The 23,892-nt window shown below is 43.0% G+C and overlaps 1 protein-coding gene across 1 annotated transcript in view; it reads left to right on the forward strand.

The window, feature by feature from the left end:
* The first annotated feature begins 4,922 nt into the window (after window positions 1–4,922).
* sv2ca (synaptic vesicle glycoprotein 2Ca) overlaps window positions 4,923–23,892 on the forward strand; it is a 31,825-nt gene continuing 12,855 nt past the window's right edge. The window contains exons 1-3 of the mRNA XM_064969976.1: window positions 4,923–5,350; window positions 13,294–14,090; window positions 22,013–22,193. Of these exons, the coding sequence (XP_064826048.1) occupies window positions 13,484–14,090; window positions 22,013–22,193 (788 nt within the window). The 5' untranslated portion in view covers window positions 4,923–5,350; window positions 13,294–13,483. The remainder of the gene's footprint in view (window positions 5,351–13,293; window positions 14,091–22,012; window positions 22,194–23,892) is intronic.

A 23,892-nucleotide genomic window follows, 5' to 3' on the forward strand; every position in this document is an offset into this window, starting at 1 on the left:
GCTGACCAATAACAAAGGTAGGAGAGGGGGGGGGGGCTAAGTCAGTTACCTCTCCCACTAGGCAAAAACTATTATCATCAATGTCTAAATCGCTGTCTGGACAAAGATATGGCACTTTATGACTAGACTCTTGCACATGTCCACCCCCACTATAACTGTTGATTTGCAGATAATGGCTGCTAATGTGCAGCTCTGTACCTACGTGTATGAGCATGTTTTGCCAAAGTAGGATTCTTTGAAATATAAATAAATATGTGATAAGATGGTGTGTGTGTGCGTGTGGCCAATGGCCATGTGCGTCAGAGCGTGTGTGTGTGTGTGAGGATCATTCTGCTCTCCCGTACATTAAGCTAAGTGCTCCTTGGCTCTCCAGCAGTAGTAAATGAAGTCTTATGGCCTGAAGAGGTTTTGTCTTCCAGCTCTGAATGAAAAGCAGAGACTGTCCCAGCCTCAGGTCACCGCTCCTGTGAATCATCAAAATCAGAGGACAAAGAGAGAAGCCTCTCTTTTGTGTGTTAGGGAGTGTGTCCGTGCCAGTATGTATGCATCTGTGCGTATAAATGCCTTTCTGTGTGTGAGTCTTTTCTGTGATGGTATTTAATGCACGTACAGTATATAGCCTGTACCAGCTCTCTACATTTCTTGTCATTACAACAATAACAAAATAAGAAAATAAATCAACATAATACCTTCAGTCCCTGGCAGTATCACCATTCCATTGCTACCATCTAGACCTCTGCATTTATCTCAAACTGCTGGAACCCATTTTAAATGCAACTCCTTTGATAATCATATCTTACAGTGGCTTAAATCTCATATACAACAAGAGGTAAACCCCACAGAGGAATATAAAATGGGATGTTTTGTGCAGATAATCATCTCTCTGAAGTGGATCTTGTTCCTCTGTGGTACCGCTGCAACGGTTTGAGGTCTTTAAGGATGTGAGTACTGTATGGCTGAGTGTCCTGTCCTGCATCAGTCCCTCACATCAGTCTCTGACCATCTCTCTCCACAGCTTGTGGATTTGAGAAGCGCTAGGATTTGACATAACAAGCCCAGCACTCACTGTCTCACACTTCATCTGAAGAGCCTACTTATCACTGGTTATGTAATTATATAACATTATTATACAATCGTTGTATGATATTCTGTCATATGTAAGAATTAGAATCTGTGTGTACTGTATTGTGTGTATAGAAATAAATAAAATAAACTCCTAGCTACTTTTGAAGTGTCTCTTTCTTTTCATGACTCTAGACTGCAGTCTCATCAGCTAAAAATATACTGTATAGTCAACTTTTTTATTCATATTCAATGCTGAAAGGGAAACACCTTACAAAACTGTGAACATTGATCACTATGCCCTCAATGTTATTGTTCTGAGAAGAAGGTGCAATGACCTGGGAGCAGTGATAGACCAGGATGATACTTTGAAACACTGACTAAATGAATAACATTCAATCAATGTTCTGCCAAGTAATTATGGGTGCCATCATTATAGATATGGAAGGTTGAGACACGCATGGCATAATTTTGGTTGATTATCAGTCAGTATTCTTCTGGTGACTAATGCCAGATTTGGCTCTTGGACTGCCCTGCATTAGGTTGCATGCCATTATTCTGCAGGTGCAACCTACAGTGTAGGTTTGCAGAAAAGTAGGATCTGGTATTAATATCTCAATTGGAATTCTGTGTTGGTGTTTAGTGAAAGCAAATCCCACGCTTCTCACTAAATGCTAACACAGACTTTTAATTCTCCATTATGCTGATTTAATACATTTGAATGATCTTCTAACTTTTTGTCTTAGATTATAAAAAGCCTGATCTATGGTTAAGAAAGGAGTTAATCCAAGAATGGACCAGACAGACACTTCACTGAGAAAATGAATGTAACCTAAGGCAAGGCTTAATTATGTAGGAAAGTATACATATACACTGAGTATACCAAACATTAGGAACAATAATAAGTTGCACCCAGAACAGCCTCAATTTGCCGGGGCATGGACTCTACAAGGTGTCGAAAGCATTCTACAGGGATGCTGGCCCATGTTGACTCCAATGCTTCCCACAGTTGTGTCATGTTGGCTGCATCTCCCTTGGGTGGTAGACCATTCTTGATTCACACAGGAAACTGTTGAGTGGGAAAACCCCAGCAGCGTTGCAGTTCTTGACACAATCCGGTGAGCCTACTACCATACCCTGTTCAAAGGCACTTAAATCTGTTGTCTTGCCCATTCACCCTCTGAATGGCACACATACACAATCCATGTCTCAAGGCTTACAAATCCTTCTTTAACCCGTGTCCTCCACTTCATCTTCACTGATTGAAGTTGATTTAACAAGTGACATCAATAAGGGATCATAGCATTCACCTGGTCAATCTATGTCATGGAAATAGCAGGTGTTCTTAATGTTTTGTATACTCAGTGTATATATATTTTTACTTGGACCAACTTGATGAATACATGTTTGTAACTAAGCAAGCACAAAACAGTGTTACTTATAATGTATTTAGTGGAAGTTAAGATTTTAAGGACTGTATCTCATCATGATTCAGCCATTTTATTGAGAGAAAAGTGTGTTGTGGCCTAATTCACTGAATTATCTGAAGACTGCCTGCAATAGAAATGTAATCAATGATGCATGTATCCAGTGTGTCATATCCACCAACAGGTATGTAGCCTCGCCTACCAGTGCTGGTAGTAGTAAACCGTGTTGGACATACCAGTACAATTTTGGATCTGCAGTAAACTGTCGAAGTAAGTAGATTATTCTTCATTCTATAGTAGACTAGTAGCCGGCCCTGCGCCAGGGAAAATACATGTATTATGCTGGAGTTAAGGTGTTCCTCACCCACACAATCTAAATACGCACAAATCAGTGCATTTACACCAACAATGCCCCTGAAAATGTACACACACGCGGTAATAGTGGTATTGTTATTGCGCAAATTCAGCACTGAAATAATTTCAGGACCGTGGACAGCAGCCATTCCCGAATAATGGCTTTCTGGGCCATGGACTGCGGCGAATGAAAATTTGTTGTCGCCTTGATGGCCTTATGTGGTTATAAACAATTTACACATAGCCTAATGCACTGCCGCTTTTTAGCGGAATACGCTAGCCTACCTTGTTTTCAACATTATACCAGCCATGGTCTACATATGTTTTCAAAGATTTAAGAAATATAATTACTCATTTTTGTCAAGTGAACTTGAAAACATTGCAGTAGGGTAAATTGTGTTTTCTTTAGCCTACACTTCACGCTGTTGGAGACTGGCGGGAATTATAATTTGGCACAATGGTTTGCAACAGGTCGAGCTGTTGGAATTTGGAACGATGCCGGATAGAACAAAGCTGACTCCATAAAACACAAATGAGCAAGATACTGCAACATAAACACAAGGCTATACTACAGAAACTTTTCAGCAAATACAATCTGTTTACAGCACCATTAATTTGCCTTTCAAATGGATGCCATTCATCTTTAGCCTGTCATCGGAAAGATATGACATTTTTTAAATGCTTTTGTAGAATAGCATGAGTTCTTCAATCTGTAGAAAAGGTGTTTGTTTGAGTCATCTAAGAACTGTCTGTTAAAAAGTCCTGCTCTGGAAATCAAAACCTTGTATCATATCGCATACAGGCAGTACTTGACTTGGGATGAAAGAAGTGCACGAGCTGTCGGTCAATTAGACTATGTTAATCGAAATTCACAAATAATGCTATAGAGACTTCTGATTATTCACTATAAATAGTTGATACACATTTTCCATGACTTCTCACCAAATTCTCATGACTATTATTATAGCCTACATGAAAAAGTAAGCATTGTTGACGCTGGAAGTGCTGCTGTGTCTGATCCCATGAAGGCCTACCCTCTCCTGCCATTGTGCCGGGAGAGGGTGGGGGGCACTTAACCCCCCACAAAGTAAAACTGCACATGTTTTTCATCCGGAGAGCTCCTGGGTGTGCAGGCTTGGCTTTTGAGCCAGCCCTGAAACATCCAAGTCTGCTTATAAAAGTCATGTTGAGCAACTGATGTTTAAGCTACAATGTGGTTAGACCAGGGCTTGAACAAAAGCCTGCACACTCAGTTGCTATCCTGAAGGATGGTTGCCACCCTTGATATAAAATATTGCAAAATTACAACCAGATATTTTTGTCTTTATGAAATTATAAACTCACTCAATGAATCAGGGATCAAATGGATAAGGTAGGCTACTTCAAAGCAAGATATCTAACTAGACATGTTAATATATATAAGGCTAAAATATGAATGTTTCAGGGGAGATCAATGCACAGGACGTTATTTGTCATTTAGGCCATTCTTAGAAATGGTTTAACGTTATTGTAATTACATGCCTACTGTTTAATATAGGGGAATCCTAGATTTCCAACAGTGCACATTTATTAAGGCTATCTACAGTCCCGGTGGAAAGGCGACAACTACATTAATGCTGAGCTATGGCTATAGTTAAATAGCGAGATAACTGCTACAAGTTATGTTTTGAATTGGCTATGTAGTTAGTCTGTTTGTCTGTCATTATTTTATACTTGCTGCTGAAATGTCGTTCTCTCCTCCGGCATCCGCCCACTCGCACTGGCACACACTCGCACTGGCATACACGAAACACACACATACACGCACTGAAGGGTCCGATAATGGCTGATATGTAGAATTGTAAGTGACTGATAATATTAAAAGGTGTGTCTTCATGAATTACATTAACAAAAATCAATACAATAATTTCCATGACTTTTCATGACCATACAACCCCACATTTGACATCTTGTAACAGCGCATCATGCGCATTCAGGTTGGCGCATTTTTAATCTGCACAATCTCAAACAGCCTACTGTCACACACTGATTCACAGACTAGCGGCAAATACATTTGAACAACGTGGGATCAGGAAATGAATCCCCACTCCCTATTGCTATTCAATGCAGATCCAGTACGCAATTCCCCCCCAAAATAGAAGTACCGGTACGGCGCTCCGGACTGCTCTGACCCAAGTCAAGCACGACAGTCCGTTGCAGTGTTTCACGTCATGCTCCATCTAACTTCATTGTTCGATTTCACGGAATTGCCGGCATCACTCAATGAAATACAATTATTGATTGCACTCTCTCCTAGCTCTCCCCGTCCCTCCTACTTCTCCCTCTCTCGTTTCTTTCCTGAAGTACTGCAGGGAGAGAACAGCATCGAAAAAAACACCATCAGACAGCAACTACCTCAGTTCTACAGTGGGACACCAGCACATTTACATTCACAAGACACAAGAAACTCGCCTGGTGCAATGGCTAACAACCAGCGAAATCCACTTTTCCTCTCTCCTTAAACAACGGTAAGCGCTTTAATTTCTTGAGACGAAACTGAGATTAGTATTTTTCAAAAAACCTAGCCTACAGTGTTTCCTTTATTGTTTCATATAGGGTTTCTGGGAATGCAGAATCATTTTCACTATAGGCTAAGTGCAAAGTAGGCTAATGTAGCAAAATACACTTTTGATATTGTTAAATGCAAAGTTCCATTGCGTAGTTCTAGACTGCAGTGCAACTGTGTGGAGGATGTTGGCAGGGATCCCCACTTTATTCATAACACAAAACTACTGCTTAATCTCATGCATAGCCCACGTCTGAATTGACCAGCTTTTTCGGTGTTTATGCTTGATTTTTCTTTGGGCTATAGATAGTCCGTGCAATAAATGTGCTTCGAACCATCCAGATACATTACTTGGAGTATATATAGGCTTCATTTGGGACACTAGCCTATAATGTAGGTTAACATCAAAGAGACAAGTTCGGTTTTAGTCATGTAACATTGTGCCTACCCCTTTACAGACCCACCAAGTAAAGGCATGATGCCCATGATATCTGTTCTTCATTACATTCAATTTCAATTGAAGTCGATGTTTGTTACAGTCTCACATCTCTGCAAGTCTGACAGGAGCTCTCGGCTGCGGTGAATTAGTAGGCTATCACATGGCCGGTTACCCAGAGCTTTTATAGCACTCTGCATTACCGCCAAAAAGAGCGCGAGGCTGCGGGTACAGTAGCGTGCTGGGTACTGAGTCATCCATGGACTGCACCTCAGAAAATGCAACGATTGATAGGCAGGCTACCAAGGAGTATGGCCAGTGAACAGGAAATCAAAGTCCTCTGTAGGAGCACTATAGGTAGGCTTGCTTGGCAACATTTAAAGGGTAGGGAGCATACACCTAACCACATGAAACAAATGTATTTGCATTAGTATATACATCAAAAGTCCCAATGCAAAGTTACACCTCACTTTATATATATAAAAAAGTGATCAGAATTCCCGAAGAATGCCAAAGTCATGTCAGGGAGTGATGCAATATGGAGGACCTGGAAAGCAAGCCTATTCCCTATAATGTAAACCCCAACAGAAATAACTTCAAAAGTATAACTTCAAATGAAACCAAATCGTTTGCACTCATGACTACTGGTTTCAATTGAATTTTCAGCCAACTTACAAGCAAATACTTGATGAATTTATTGTTACAAATCAGCTTGCCAGGTTGCTAGCCAACTAGCCTGCTAATGTTAGCCCTACTAGCCTGCTAACATTAGCCCTACAAGCCTGCAAACGTTACTTTAACACTCCATTAGTCATCCAGTTGCTATCAACACCTAGCTTACAGCTACATTGAAGTAAACCAATGTTTTGGAAATACATAATTCTATCTAACCAGTTATCAAATAATGTTACCGGTACTTAAAGTTATCTTAGTCAGCAAGCCAGACAGCTAAAGTTAGTTATTTTAGCCTGCCAGCTAGCCTATACAGATAACTACCCAAGCTTACCAATGTTGACCATCACCACGGTCAACATAGCTAAGTAGTAAGCCAGAGAACAACTTGTCTAGCACAGGTAGGAACCCACAAAATACACACAAATACGCCACCAGATATAATGTAGAGAGAGCGGAGAAATACAGATTGACGGCTGTGTTAACTACCAAAGAAGAGTCAGAGAGAGGCCTTCAGAGGGAGAGGCTGTTTCACCGGCCGAGGGAGAGTCAGCTAATCCAATGCGATTTAATGAGGTAAATTCACATTGAATTTACCCGGTTCATGTACATCACTGCTGACACTTGCGGTGTACCGGCAGGTTGGTAGGAAACAGAGCTTGCAGGGTTCACATTCACACATGGCACAGCACCTGGTTTCATTCAGTCTCATTCCGAATCCTGCCTTCCACTGGTTAAACTAAGCCATCAAAGTCATCTGGGGTGAAATGAGCACTGCACACAGTAGATGTGTGCACGGTTTCCTTACTCCAATCTGCTCGCTTCAACCGGACAAACAAGTCCCACTTCAAAGCTAGCTTCTTATTTTTGGGCAACAAATGAGTCGTAACCCTGTCCTTGTGGGTATTACTGCAGTATGTGGGTATTACTGTACTAGCTACGAATGACAGAAAACGAATACAACACTCACTCGCTAGCTCATCCACTGCTAAGTGCACAGAACAAGAGATTATGCAGTTTTTCGCATGCATGTACAGTGCATTCGGAAAGTATTCAGACCCCTTGAGTTTTTCCACATGTTGTTACTTTACAGACTTATTCTAAAATTGGTCATTTGCTCAGTTTGGAGACCTTTAATGGTACAGACTTTTTTTGATACCCTTCCCTAGAACTGTGCCTCGACACAATAATGTCTCGGAGCTCTATGGACAATTCCTTCAACCTCATGGCTTGGTTTTTGCTCTGGCATACACTGTCAACTGTGGGACCTTGTAAAGACAGGTGTGTGCCTTTCCAAATCATGTACAATACATTTTATTTACTACAGGTGGACTCCAATCAAGTTGTAAAAACATCTCAAGGATAATCAATGGAAACAGGATGCACCTGAGCTCAATTTCGAGTCTCATAGCACAGGGTCGGAATACTTATGTAAATAATGTTTTATAAAGTTGGCAAAAAAATTGAGAAAACTGTTTTCGCATTGTCATTATGGAGTATTATGTATATATTGATGAGGATTTTGTTTTATATAATCCATTTTAGAATAAGGCTGTAATGTAACAAAATGGGAAAAGTCAAGGGGTCTGAATACTTTCCGAAACAGCTTGACAGATTTTCATGGGCGGTGTTGTCTGTCTGTAGTCAGTTGGTGGGAAACAAGAGACAGTTTTTCTTTATCCTCATTTGACTTTTAATGGTGTTGACAGCTAAATTAATCCATGTGTAAACTGTGGCTTTCAGATTCAGGAAAAAGCTCCTGGAAGTTCTCCAATCAGTCAACCAATCAATCACCAATCAATCCCAAATCTTATAGTTTTGTTACTCAAATCTAAATCCAAATCCTTTTCTCCCAGGTGGACCATACACTCTTGCAACCCCTCTCGACTCAAAGTTACATCATTGAGAGAGGTAGTTAATTGACACTGGTCCAATGACAATGCAGTAAAAGTGGAGGCCTCCAAATAGACCCAGTGAGTCAGCCATGCAAGTAACCCTGTCTAAGCACTAAGCAAATTAACAATTTACAGATACATCATTTGTATATCTGGGATGATTGAACCTGGTAATGTAATTACTTGGCATCATACAGTAATGTTATTCAGGCACGACCTCTGAACTTCACATTGTATCTCCAGTTAACATTTGAACAACATCGTTTTCTGCAAAAAAATGTCCTGCATAAATCCTTTAATCTCTTCACACGTACGTGTGTCTCCATTTTCACAATTTTCTCTCTTGGTGTAACTTGTGGTGGTACAAAGAAGTCCCTTTCGTAACTAGTGTCAGGCTGGTGAATCACTGCCAAAGACTATAGTGTAAAAGCCGCATCCAGCAGCGAGTGGCGTGCTCGCCGTCTTCTCTGTTCGAGCTCTCTGTGTTTCCGAGCTCTGCAGTGAGGGGCTGGCATGGCTGGGTGACCATATGTCCACCGCTCAGATCAAACAGGAACCCGTGTGTGTCCACTGGGAACCAAGGGACAACACATACAGTACACTGTTTGGATCCTCCCTCCCTCCCTGACTCAAATGTGACTCTTTAACTATTATGTGACATAGAAATAGTAAACGGGCACTAGGTGATATTGTAATACAAATCCCAAAGATGAACTGGGTGCAGTTATCTGATATCCCATTGGCCATTATCTCCTGCATCTGTGAAAGCTGCCGGATGTGTGTATACTACCTTGGCTTGAACTGTGAATGCTCTATATGGGATCCTTCAGCTTTATTGTAGGTCACAACATAGTGTGTGTAGAGTGCATATATAAGTGCCGTTCATTTTGACCAGCACCATCACGTGACGTCACAACATCATTTACTTCCATTCACTGCAGTGGTGAGGGAACTATCTATTATTATAAGCATGGGGTGAATTCCAACTGTATGTCTTATCTTCACTCAGCACGAGATTCATTGAAGTCAACAATAATATTTATAATTCTGGTTCTTACAGAGAAAAAAGGTATTGCCAACTTGCAAAAGTTGACTTCAAACCAGTCGCCATCATCAATATATCCTTGTGAAGGTTGACTCTGCACTACAGAGCACTATTGAAGCAGGTTTCCTCCAGGTCTAATCTGTGTAACCCACATGACTAGTTTGCCTTAGCTCTCTTCCATTCCTCTCTCATTTTCTTTACTCTGCTATAATCTCTCTCACTCATCCCCCTCTTCTCTCCCTTCAACCATCTCTCTTTCTTTCCTGCCATCCCCTCTCCTCTTTCATCTCAACTCTTTCTCCCTCTACCCATCTCACCTCCATACCGCTCCTCCCATCCCCCTGTCTCCATACCACTCCCTTTGCCTATCCCTCTTTATACATCTCTCTTTTCTATGTATTCCACCTTTCTGCTCTCTCTCTCTCTCTCTCTCTCTCTCTCTCTCTCTCTCTCTCTCTCTCTCAGTAATGGCATCAGTGTCTGATGAAATCTCCTAACTGAAGACATCCCAATCTCAGGCTCCATCTTGCAGATGAGGTCATGCACTCTCCGTTTTGATGCTGGATGTCCTCCCCTCTTTCAAAGGGTCAAACATGACTAGGATGGAATATATTAATAATTTCTGTTTAAATAGATTGCTTCCCCTATATTGCTATTATATCCACCATAGGATTTTATGATCTCATGGAAATAAAGGAGTTGTTCACTGCCTTCAGTAGGTGTGGATCAGGAAACCTGTAAACTCCTCCTGCAAGCTTTTGTTTTTCATTCTAACCTCCTGCTTGTAAAAGTCAAATGGCCTTGTGTCAGGTGATCTGTGTCATGAATTCAGGCCAAATTGAGAAAGCAACATATTGTGATATAAACTAACTGTGGGGCACCAAGACCCATTTGCATGCAACACTGCTGAAGACACAAATGGCCAAAACGATACATTGAATGTAAAACCAATGTTGCTAGCTAGTAGCTATATCTCTTCGAGTCTTGACTCAGATGGAATGGAGTGCAGGAACTCCTGCCTCAGTGATATACTCAACTAATCATGGTCCTAATGGATCTATAGCGCTTAGCATTGTTGATCTCAGCCAACCCAAAGTAGTTTTTTCCCTGTTAACCCCTCTGTATGCCAGTCCACACTCTCCCGTGACAGTGGTACCCCGCTAGTGCAATCTCTGGACGTTGATTGCCTTGTCAGGCCTGGTGCAGGATGACATCACAGTGTGAACTGAAATGGGTTTGGTAGGAATGGAGGAGATGGAGAATGATGGGGGTGGGGATGGGGCGTTACAACCAAGTAGAGACTTATTTATTTGATTGGTACATTTTTTTGTAAAAACATCCCTTTTCAATCAGTACACACATTAATGGATTTAAAAAATAATCATTTTGACACATTTTTCACAGGTACATAGGGTCTAGTTTAGTGAAATGCCTTACCTACTGTATATAGTAGGGCAGTTAGATATGTTTGGAGACTAGGTAGAGGTTTGGAGTGATAACTAGTTAGTTAGTTTGACAGGTGGATACGAGGGGATGGTGGAGGGAGAGGTTGAATGGAAGGGTGTAAATGAACAGAAGAAAGTAGTGCGTGGTATAATGGATAGAAAAGGGGAACACGGTAGGGGAGTGATAGACGGATCAGAGGTGAGGAGAGGGACGTAGGAGTGGTATGATAGATGGCAGTGAGACTGCCCCTGTTGGTCTGGCTGTCTGTGCTGTCTCGGTCCCGTCAGTGGTGGTCAGGTGAGGTGGACTGTGAGGGCCTTGGTATGCACATGTCTTCACTGATCCTCATCTCCACTGACAAGGGGGCTTGGACTCTGCTCCACAGACTCTCTGACAGACAGATGCTGGACACACACACACACACACACACACACACACACACACACACACACACACACACACACACACACACACACACACACACACACACACACACACACACACACACATAACCCACCGTGTGTGTGTATGATCAGTGTGTGTGTGTGAGAGAGAGAGTGCATGTGGAGAGTGTGCATCTGTGTGTGTGAGTGTTTGTGTGCTTGCTTACTTTGCATTTAGAGGTGCTTGTGTATGTGTGAGCACCCAACTCATGACCTGCATGAAACACTAGGAAGCGTCAATGTCTTGAGAGTCTGTCAGGAGTCTTGACAAGCCACTGGCAGCGCCTGACTCTGAGTTCACATAACAGAAGCATTAAAAGTGCAAGCTTCGCTGTCAAGATAAACTGCAGAATGGGCTCCAATAGTAGAGTAGCACAGTATAGCAGGGGGGTTGAGAGAGACAGGTTTGCATATTAAATCTCTGAAGATGGTTATTTAACTTCACCTAACCTGAGTGTCCTCTGTAATACAGCTCAGCGATGTTCATCAAACTAAGGTTCTCTGCAAAAAAAGGATCCCAATAACGAGAACGAGAAAGCAGTAACACACAGAACCCTGTACTAGTTACAATGATGAATAACACAGGCAATATGACCAGTACATATAAAAGGAGACTTGGTCTTAACTGCAGAAGCCAGCCAATGAGACAGAAGGGATTAGCAGAGTCACCTTGAATCAGCTGTGTCATTCTGCCCAGTAAAATTGTATAATGGGAGCTGGAGCCTGGGAGGTGATTTGTGGCCTCCTGACAGAGCTTCAGTGTTCATTAGGCCCTGTGGAGAGCAGCTCAGAGACACACTGAATGGATGCAGAGATACACACACCCACACTTGTTAATTAAAAGTACACAAAAATATTACATTTCAGCACTTAGAATTTTACAGAATAAGGACACGCCTCTCAGTCTCTACCAGAATCAAAGCCTTCTTCCCTTGGATAATTGCTTGGCAGTTCCCAATTAACTTCCTTCTTCCCTCCAATCAGCAATGTATTTTTTATGCAGCTGTAGTATGAAAGAGTTCAGCCAGGGTGATTAAGTCAATCTGTGATATACTGTAGGTCTTGGTTTACACTTTGATCATTCACAATGAATCACTCCAGGGTTGTGTTGGGGTCACACTCCTGCCTGCTAACCTAATGTAGCAGGCGTAAAGGAAACACATGAACGGCAATTCTTTCTTTCTGATCCCGACGAGAGGGGAGGTTCTCTTCTGCACTATTCAACCAATCCAGTAAATGTGGAGGAGGAGTTAAGATGGAGTGTTGCGTTGTTAACGTCCAAAAGCGGAAGTCACGTCACAGGCTCTCTTTCCATTTCCCCTGAAAGCCGGATGCATCCGGTTGTTTCCACTTTGCTGAGGGTGCAGTCTTGCCAACCCAGGCCTCATCTGACTGGGAGGGTTTCCCCCTGCCCATTGTGTGTGTGTGTGTGTCCTAGTTCATGTGTATGAAATCAGTAACATTGCCAAATCAATTTCCTTCGAACACACAGTGTGTATGTGTTTGTACATTATGCTGGTGACACAGAGGCCATTTGTTTTCAGTGTTTCCCGTGGATCCTCCTCATGCATGGATTTAAGGATGACACTACGGTTCCGCTTGGGTCACCACACCTGCTCTTATATACCAGAACCTTGATCATGACTCAGCACATTTCCTGTCTCTGTTTAAGACCTGAGACTGAAGGAGACTCATGAAATATAGAACAGGGGAGCTCTCCTGGAAATGTAATATACTTCATGAATATAAACTGTAATACGGCCAAAGCCATTTTCTTTACATCACTCAAGTAAATGATTAAAGGGGAAAGGGGCAGGCAGGACAGCGAGAGAATGTTTAAGAGAGTTAGGTGTCAGTGCTGTTTTCCTGCAACACCTGTTTGTCTGGTTATAAATGCAGCTGTCGAAACTTCCAGAGTTATTCACCTCTCTCTCTCTCTCTCTCTTTTGCTCTTTCTCTCTTCCACAGCTTGACCAATGAACACCACAGCCAGTGAGGGTAACTTCCTGTTGTGACTGCAGACTTCAGGGTTTTCCTTGCATCTCCAGACCCACCACTCTGATCTGCTCCCAAACCTCTCTGCCGGATTCCATCCATCTCCCTCCGCCCTCTTCTTACCCCCCTGTACTCCCACCCCTGAACGTCCATCAGAGCTAAAATGGACGACAGCTACGAAAGCAGGACTTCCTTAGTGAAGGGGGCCAAGGACATCGTCAAGGAGGCCAAGCGGCACGCTGTGAAAAAGGTCAACAAGGTCGTGGACAGCACCACAGACGAGTACTCCCAGCGCAAATACAGCCGTTTCGAGGACGAGGTGGACGAGGGGGACGACTTTTACCGTAACCCTCCCAGGCAGGATGGAGGCTACAATGACAACGACCAGGCCAGTGATGCCAGCGACGCCACAGAGGGCCATGATGACGAAGATGAGATCTACGAAGGTGAGTACCAGGGAATCCCAGCGGCCGGAGACAGGCGGGCCAGGGAGGGGCAGGTGGCTCTGGGGCAGCCCGTCACAGACAGCCTGAAGGACCGTAAGGAGCTGGAGCAAGAGAGGCAGGCGGACGAGGAGGAACTGGCCCAGCAGTATGAGCTGATCATCCAGGAGTGTGGCCACGGCAGGTTCCAGTGGCAGCTGTTCCTGGTACTGGGCCTGGCCCTCATGTCGGATGGGGTGGAGGTGTTCGTGGTGGGGTTCGTTCTACCCAGCGCCGAGACGGACATGTGTGCTCTGGGTGGCTCAAACTCCAGATCTGGATGGCTAGGTAAGCAGTTAGGGGTTGTGTGTGTGTGTGTGTGTGTGTGTGTGTGTGTGTGTGTGTGTGTGTGTGTGTGTGTGTGTGTGTGTGTGTGTGTGTGTTTAAAACATGAGTGCTTAGCAGTTTCTGTAAACTTCTGTGAGATCACAACAGGATTAAATTCCGATTGTCCACAGAGTACCGTGTAACGGTACGTTGGTTTCTGTGTCCTTGTTGAGGGACTAGTTTTCCCAATGTGTTCACTTGGAGTCACACTAGTCCAGATGGCTGCAGGTCTGTAATCCATCACTATCGAGTCTGACATGACATGTGTGTCTGGGGGCTGCCTGTGTTAATGTCATATTGTAAAAACATAGAATCAGTCAGCCCTCCACCCCCTGCACAGTGAGACATGGCACTACTACTTTCACTGCTCCATGCTCTGCTTACCCTTATTCATGTTCCCTCCCTCCCTCCCTCCCTCCCTCCCTCCCTCCCTCCCTCCCTCCCTCCCTCCCTCCCTCCCTCCCTCCCTCCCTCCCTCCCTCCCTCCCCAGATGAGGTGACTCGGGATTGTGTTTGTCTGTGTGTATTGTGGAGTTACTTTGACCTTGTTGGGGTCCAATGTGATCATCATCAGATGTGTCTCTTTTCATTTAGTTTTGTCATTTTTCTTTTTCAGAGCGGGGTTAGAGCTACAGAAATATGAAAATAAACCCGCTCGCGTCCTCCCGTCCCACCCGGAAACCATGATTTTCTGTGGAATATTTAATTACACATCTGTGCATTTTGTATACAAACAACACCAATGTCAGTGCTTTGTTGGTTAGTTAGTTCAACCTGAGTTTACTTATTTGTTTCCATGCAGACCCATCGCAAGGAAACATGAATAACATCCCAGAGACTGAGGCTTTGCATCGCAAGCTGGTCAAACTGAGCCCAGTGTAACAGGATAATACAATCTGACAAATGAAATGAAATCAATCAGATTAAATTACAGAATAAAATTTGTACCTAACAGGATCCCACAGGAATCTTAACTGCTGCATGGGAACGATGGAGGAATGAGAAAGCACCTCACTATCACTTTTCACCTCCTCTGTTTTCTTCCCTTTCTCTTTCTTAGTCTCTTTCCTTTTCCTTTCTTAGTCTCTTTCTCCTTTGTTCTCCCTCCTCTTTTTTGTCTCCTTCATTCTCTCTTTACATCTCTCCCTCCTTCCTCCTTTTACCACTTCCTTCCTTCCTTCCTTCCTTCCTTCCTTCCTTCCTCCCATCTCTCTCTCTCTCTCTCTCTCTCTCTGTCTCTCTCCCTGACTCTCTCCCTCCCTCCCCCTGTCTCTCTCTCTTTCTCTCTCTCTCTCTCTCTCTCTCTCTCTCTCCTCCCATCTCTCTCTCTCTCTCTGTCTCTCTCCCTGACTCTCTCCCTCCCTACCCCTGTCTCTCTCTCTCTCTCTCTCTGTCTCTCTCCCTGACTCTCTCCCTCCCTACCCCTGTCTCTCTCTCTGTATATGGTAGCCAGCTGGCAGGCTGTGAGTATCTGCGTGGTCCAGGCCAGGGGCAGCTGAGCATGGCTAAACTGCAGTGAGATAGCAGTGCCACTGCAGAGATTACCCGCTGCTACCGCAGAGAGAGTGTGTGTGGTAGAGGGCTGTGGGGTGGGAGAGCGTGTGTGTGTGTGTGTGGGGGGGGGGGGGTTCTCTTATCGAGCACTCATAGTATCAAAATACTTCACGCCTATCTGGTCATTACCCTTGATGCAAGGGAGCTTAGAAGCATTACTTAGCTGAATGAGTCATCCCATTGTGCTTGCACCCCTGGGCCCAAGATAAGTATAATTTCATAAAGATTTCATTGAAATCTTTGCTACCCCCACCAACCAAAAATGTGACAAAGAGACCCAATCTTTTTTTCTGCAGAGGTGGTGGTTTTCTTACGGCAAAAGAGGGGGCACGAATCCCATCAAGCCTGACATGATCTGGTACAAATGTGATTACACGCTGCTCAGTGTAAAGGAGCTGAACAGAAGAGAGGAGAGGAGGGGAAAAGGAGAGTGGAGGAGAGGAGAGGAAAGGAAAGAAGAGGAAAGATATGGGAAAGAAGAGGAGGAAAGATATGGGAAAGAAGAGGAAAGATATGGGAAAGAAGAGGAGGACACAAGCAGAAAAAGAAGAGCAGGGAGAGATCAGCACAGTGAGAAAGAAAGCAGACAGGAAAAATTAAAGAAGATCTGAAGAGAGGAGAGGAGAAAAGAGACGAGAGGATAGGTAAAGAGAGAGTATGAAAACAGTAAAAAATACAAATAAAAGGAAATCACCAGACCGTTGTTTACAGTGACAGAATTAGCTTCAGACAGGCACGCCGTACTCCCCTATATTCAGACAGGAACGCCGTACTCCCCTATATGCAGTATGAATAGAACAGGGCAGGCGTTTTGTGTGGCGCTGAAACAGTTTACCCCTCTAAGAGTGAAGAGCATCAAAGCGTGAAATCGGAAAAGAGACCATGATGCAGCTGAGCGCTCTTACTACTCTTAGGGGGCTCCTCAGGATCTGACAGCACAAAAATCACCACCACCATGTCCCCTCCCTCTCTCTTCACTTCCTCTCATACACCCTTTCTCTGAACTCCGTTTCCTCTCTTTTTCTTTATCTCTCACTCTCTTATTCTTCACTCCTTTCCGCTTTTTCCGAACTTCTCTCCCTCGTTCTCCTCTCACTATGCTAATTTTCTCTGCCCTTTTCTATTTGTTTACATCCTTTTCCTTCCCCTTCTCCATCTGCCCTGTTCTCCTCCCCATTACAATTTATTTTATTATCTCTCTCTTTTTGCCCTTCATTGTCAAGTTTACAAGAGCTGCTGAATCATGATCCTTAACTGGGTGTGTGTGTGTGTGTGTGTGTGTGTTTGTGTGTGTGTGTGTGTGTGTGTGTGTGTGTTTTGCCGCACTGTTCAGCTCCAGTACCTCTCCCTTTAAGGTTTGTGTGTTGGTGCGTGTCTGACTGTTTGTTGAACATTTCCCTGTTTTGTAGATGTATTTTGACATATCTGTGATCTATGTGAGTGCTTTGGGACAGTTGTGTCTGAGAGTTCTGATGCAGCGTGTTTTGTATGGGACGATGTAGAGTTTCGTTGCCATGCAGTTAACCTGTCCAAATTCAAATACTGTATATTCTCTTCACTTTTGAGACCAGAGGCACACCACCCTGCATCCCACTGCTGGCTAGCCTCTGAAGCTAAACAGGGTTGGTCCTGGTCGGTCCCTGGATGGGAGACCAGATGTTGCTGAAAGTGGTGTTGGAGGGCTCGGTAGGAGGCACTCTTTCCTCGGGTCGAAAATAAATATCCCAGGGCAGTGTAGTAGGGTGTCTTTTTTTCTGTCAAAGATTCAGTCTCGTTTCACCCTGTTGAGAGAACTCAATCACCCAGACAGTCATGTTGTTTCACCACCTCCTGCTTGGCCACAGATCACCTCATCATCACAACTCTCCTCTCTCACACCTTCTAGCACCCAACAGGGAATAGAAACACACACATTCACCCTGCCTTTCCCCAGCTATTCTAGATGTGACCTGTGTATAAATGATGTCTTCTATCTCTCCAACCGCCAGGCTTCTGGGCAATAGCCTATAGAACTAGACTTTTTACACGTGAATAGACTCGGACGCCCAGGCTTTGCTCACATGGTTTCTATACGGAAGGTAAGGTTGAAAGCCTGTGACAGAGGATAACATGTGAATTGACTTGACCCTCTGTTGGCCTGCAGGTTTGAATGAAGCTGCGTTCACCCTCCCCCTCGCCACTCCCCTGCCATGACAGGACAGGGAGTGGCTACAGATAATGGAGAGCACTGAGCCACTCTGACAAACGGTCTGCCTCTAAGTTAGCCTTAACTGAGGGGTGAATGTCTATTTGGTCATATCTACTCCTGTATCATTTAGTCTAGCAGTACTTTATTTAGTAACCATGTGTAATGTGTGTGAAACCAACATTCCTAAATGCACTAGTATCATACTTCTTAGAAAGTGTGGCCAACCCTGTTTCACCACCAGATGATCTGTCAACTGCTGCTTCCTCCTGCAGAACAGTTTGTGCAGCGTAATAATTTCTTGGGTTCTACAGGAGCAAACTAGCGCCTAGAAAAGTGCCTGGTCATAACAAGAGTAGCAGGGGACTATAGTCTGTAGACTAGAGGCTGCACAGTTAAAGAGAAATATCTTGTCTGAAGTCATGCAGCTTTTATGGGTACTTGTGTGTCTGAAAAGCATATAGAGGATACTAGCATATAAATATAGGTTTTGCACAACCATGTGTAGCTGGCTAAATGCTTCTAGACAGTTGGTGAATGGGACGCTAGAGTATTTCAACATAGTGATACTGTAGATGTCTTTCCCCCATGATTCACGTTATTTCCTGGCGCCAGTGCTGAGATGATCACACCCTCAGATGCTGTGCAGTAAAGCACACAACAATCAATACATGAATGAGGTATTCTGACGTCCTCTAGGGGCTATTAGACAGTATGATCATGGTTCAACTGTTTTACGGTTTTAGAAGATATCTGGCATCCTAGGCTCCTTTCTCTCTTTTTGAGACAAAAGGGTTATTTGTGGGGGGAAAGGGTTCTTCCTAGAACCATAAGGGTTCCCTTGTGGGTAGGGCTGGGAAATTCTAGGGACCTCACCATACGACATTATCACAATGCTCAGGTGCCGATACGATATGTATCGCGATTCTCACGATTCTGGTATTACGATTAGATACTGTGATTTTATTGCAATTTGATGTTCCAAACATATTACATATATGTCTGCTGCAGCCTCCCGAGTGGCTCAGTGGTCTAAAGCACTGCATCGCAGTTGCTAGCTGTGCCACTAGAGATCCTGATTTGAGTCCAGGCTCTGTCGCAGCCGGCTGCGACCGGGAGACCCACGGGGCGGCGCACAATTGGCCCAGCGTCATCCGGGTTAGGGGAGGGTTTGGCCGGAAGGGATGTCCTTGTCCCGTTGCGCTCTATCGACTCCTGTGGGCACAATGCATGCTGACACGGTCGTCAGGTGTACAGTGTTTCCTCCGACACATTGGTGTGGCTGGCTTCTGGGTTAAGCGGGCATTGTGTCAAGAAGCATTGTGGCTTCGTTGGGTTGTGTTTCGGAGGACGCATGGCTCTCGACCTTCCCCACTCCCGAGTCCGTACGGGAGTTGCAGCTATGAGACAAGACTGTAACTACCAATCGGATACCACGAAATTGGGGAGAAAAAGGGGTAAAGGTTTAAAAAAATATATTATAAAAAACATGTCTGCTGCAGAGAGAGCATGAGAATAAAAGTGCTGAAAACATGTTGGCTCACTATTTAAAAAGAAGATGGAGAGAAAGCTATATGATGCAGGTACAGCCGACTAGTGCTCGCTAACGCTACCTCGTAAAAATATAAATATATATATATATTTTTACAAATCAATACTTGGAGTCAAAGTATCAATATAATATTGTCTAAAAAAACATATAGCAATACAGTGTATGTAACTGCATAGATGTGTTCCACCATCACTACAGAAGGGGACAAGCTGAAGAACCCTCTAAGGCTTGCAAAACAGTGTGGGGAAAAGTATGGGCAGTATTTGATATATCACCATTATTTATGTTGTCCATTTTGTCAGGAAGAGATCAAGGACTATGCTGTCTTCCTAATGCCTTGGTTTCAGGGCTGTATCAGATGGCCGAATGGCTTGCTGACTCTCCCCAAATCCTCATCTCAACCATTAGATCATAAAGAAGGACCTCAGATTAGCGACTATGGCCAAGTGTGAATGACCCCAGTTTGACCCCTGAAGTAAGAGAGTTAAGTCAGATCCCCATCTATCCACAACAGTGGGGAGATGAGATCTGAATGAGGTGTATCTTGTTATACCCTGAATTGCAATTATTTGGACCAGACGTCATTGCCTCAGGCTAAATTATACCACACCATGTGTAATCAGAATATGGCCTAATCTATTTGCAATCTGTTCTTTATTGTCATAGCGACTGAAATTTAAAATATAAATGACAGTGCTTTTGTAATGAGAGAGTTATCCCTTTGACGCCATTTTCTGTTTACTCGTCGGTTTATCCGTTTTTTCTCGGTTTCTTATTATATGAAAAAAAAATGTATTTAGATGGTGTCTGAGTCCTCTTAAGGAATCATGTTTGATGGAAATGTCTCTTGACCAGGACTTCGCAGCATTCATTCTATCAATGCATGAAATTATTAAATCCTAGAAAGATTCCAAAATGGACTGGTAGGCCATAGCAGGACTATGACTAAAGGTGGATACCGTTTAGACTTGAGAAGATGAACATCTTCCTGAGATTAGAGAGGAGCAGGGTACAGGAACAGTGGCGTTAACAATAGAGAAGGATATCTCATAGTGTTCCAAGACCATGATCAGCAGTGTGTGAAATTGATGCAGAGATCAAGTCACCCTGTACAGTGCCTTCAGAAAGTATTCACACCCCTTGACTTTTTCCCACATTTTGATGTGTTCCAGCCTGAATTTAAAATGGATTACATTGAGATGCTGTGTCACTTATATACACACAATACCCCATAATGTCAAAGTGGAGTTATGTTTTTAGAAATGTTTAAAAATGTATCTAAAAAGAAATGCTGAAATGTCTCGAGTTAATAAGTAGTCAACCATTTTGTTATGGCAAGCCTAAATAAGTTCAGGAGTAAAAAAAATGTGCTTAACAAGTCACAAAATCAGTTGCATGGACTCACTCTGTGTGCAATAATAGTGTTATTTTTAAATGACTGCCCCATATCTATACCCCACATATACAATCATCTGCAAGGTCCCTAAGTCGAGCAGGGAATTACAAGCACAGATTCAACAACAAAGACCAGGGAGGTTTTCTATTGGTTCGCAAAGGGCACTGTATTACTGACCACATTCTTCATCCCATTGATTCATGTCACACTAGTGGGTCCAGGTTCATTCCTTCTGTATTCACTCATCACATCACAGTGGGATTGAGAATGGGTTGTGTTTTACTGTAGGGACTTCATCCCTCAAATCTTAGTTATATCCTTATCATTCTGACACGTAACAGGAATCGAATAGTTCTTGGTGAAAGTATTTATGAAGTGTGCTCTTGGGATGTGCAAATAATTGAACACAAAACTGAAAGAAAAGTTGAATCTACAGTATCATTTGGGTTATGGTTTGGGCAGCAAGGCAAGAGAGATCCTCTGTTATTCCTGCATGAGATCAAGGTGTTAACAGTCAAAAGATGAGCAGGATTTATCAAGTTGTTATTCTACCAAGACATCTCCACTCTCAGGAGAAGTGGAATTTATTACACAAAACAGAGTCATTCAACAGATTTGGTGATTACATGTTCTTATTGATGTATGATAATCAGCACTAATGGGCCTTAATGCCACTCCATACTTTACTGTGACAATTTTATACCCTTCACTTTAGCAGCTAGAGCCCACGGGGGGGGGCATAAATCCCAATGGTTCAGTCCCAAATGGCACCCTGTTCCCTAGATAGTGCACTACTTTTGGCCAGAGCACTATGGGTCCTGGTCAAAAGTAGTGCATTAGAAAGGGAATAGGGTGCCATTTAGGAAACACGCAATGTCTCCTGGCAGGGATATGATGTCAGGTAGAGAGGGACTAGAGGTGATTATGACATTGCATATTAAAATAGCATGGGATATATATATAAAATAAATGAAACAGTTATGTCCACTGTGTTCTGCTGAAGACGATGTGAATCCACCATTAAGATTAGCTTTATCCACCAGTCAACAATTGTTATCTACACTGTCAAATTCACACAGTATTTGTTGGTTTGTTTGAAGGTTCGATGACAATCGGTTTGAGCATTACTTTGTGCTGTCCAAATAGATATGGTATAAATCTAAGGTATCTCTCTGTCTGTCTCTCTCTCTCTGCAGGCAGTATTGTGTACCTGGGGATGATGGTGGGGGCGTTCTTCTGGGGGGGCATGTCGGACAAGGTGGGCCGCAGACAGTGTCTGCTCATCTGCATGTGTGTGAACGGCTTCTTCGCCTTCCTCTCCTCCTTCGTTCAGGGTTATGGCATCTTCCTACTCTGCCGCGTGATCGCAGGCTTTGGGTGAGTCTATCTGACTGGGGTTACAATGGCAAGCAACATCAATGTGTTATTTCTCGTAAATAATGGGCTACTGAATTATAATAATCCACACTAAACAAACAATTAGAAAAGTGAATTACAAATAATACTGGAGATTAAAAAATGTATTGTGAGTTGTGGCATGAACAGTAGAGTAAGGACAACTGACATAGCTAGCTACAACCATGATGTGTCCTTTCAAGTCGTTCATCAAATGGCCCTGCAGTTCTACGTCGTTAACTCCTTAATTCCCATAGAGACTGCTTTTCACAGAAGTTAGTCATTCATTCATTATCTGTTGTTGTAAATAATCTGTTTTGGTTTCTTAAATGAATATCTAGTTGTGGACCCCTCTGTTTACATAGACTAACTCTTATATTTCACCCACATAACCCCGAGAGGTTTCACTCACTCCTATCTATATCCATAATAATAAATAATAAATAATAATAATAATAATAATAATAATAATAATAAAAATAATGTGTGACTAGTAGTGAATGTGTCAACCACTCTCCTGTCAGTATGGCAGTATGCTCCTAACATCCATCATGAAAGACTTTAGTTTAGACCAACTAGGCTGTGTCAGTGATAACAGGGGATTTACTGTAATATATTTACTGTAATATAGGGCCTTTGTAAACACGTCTTCTACTTGGAGTGGATTAATGATTTTAACATTGCTGGTAAAATGCTTTACAAGACTCAAAAACAAAACAATTAGCACAAAAGAATTCCCCTCATTCGTCAAATTAATTTGAAAAAGTTCAAGCAAAAAGTGCACAAGAATTCTAAAAGCAATATCTCAGCAAACAACATTCAGTCCTTTCTTACAGTCTTGCACTTGCTGATTCTGGTGTCTCATTCAATCAGATGTGTTTTTGTCAAGGTTTCCCCTGGCTTGACAAATCCTAGGGACGTTTCCTTAGCCATCACTGTCGTCATGCCACACTGGCTTTTGGTAAGCCTTTAGTGAAAGGCTCTGTGACAAATGATTGTCTGAAATGTGCTTCTGGGGCATTTAAAAAGCAGCCTTATGATGGACAAGTGACATTTGGAAACTACTGTACTAGGCCAGTATGACCATCCTGATCTCGCGAGCTTACATTCTATTTCGCTACACAAGGAAACGAAACAAAAGCGCAGCAGGATAGTGGAGAAGTCTTTACAGCACCATTTCTGAATGTCCATATTGTTATTCACTGGCTGCATGGCCTCTAGCCTCACATGTCTAGCAATGTAAGAACAGAGCATTGATTTATAGAGAGAAAATATTGGAGGGGTGTAACGGTCCCTGTCAAAAGCTCATTTACTAATTGCCTCCCGCCCCTCTCCCCAGAGGGACTCAATGTAATTGAAAAGGCTTGCCAGCCAAACTGCCTTCTGTTGGAGTCATGGACGACTGGCTCCAAGCCTAATGGTTAACTGGAAAGCCAAGGAAATGCCCTTTTGGCAAAGTTGGCTTATTTTGAGGAAAATTGTTAGAGTGTTTGTTTCTATTGTCTACTTTTACAGTAGTCAAAACTGTTCCAGCTGAGTCACGTCTGAACAATACAAAAGGTTCCTCAGAGAAAATAAAGGCCCTACAAAATATTTTTTTTAAATAACAAAAAAAAATATGATTTTTGCCGTTGTTGCAGCAATGTACTATCGATATAGTTAATTTTCATGGGTCAACTAA

Source organism: Oncorhynchus masou, chromosome 1 (assembly GCF_036934945.1).
Source record: "Oncorhynchus masou masou isolate Uvic2021 chromosome 1, UVic_Omas_1.1, whole genome shotgun sequence".
NCBI lineage: Eukaryota > Metazoa > Chordata > Actinopteri > Salmoniformes > Salmonidae > Oncorhynchus > Oncorhynchus masou.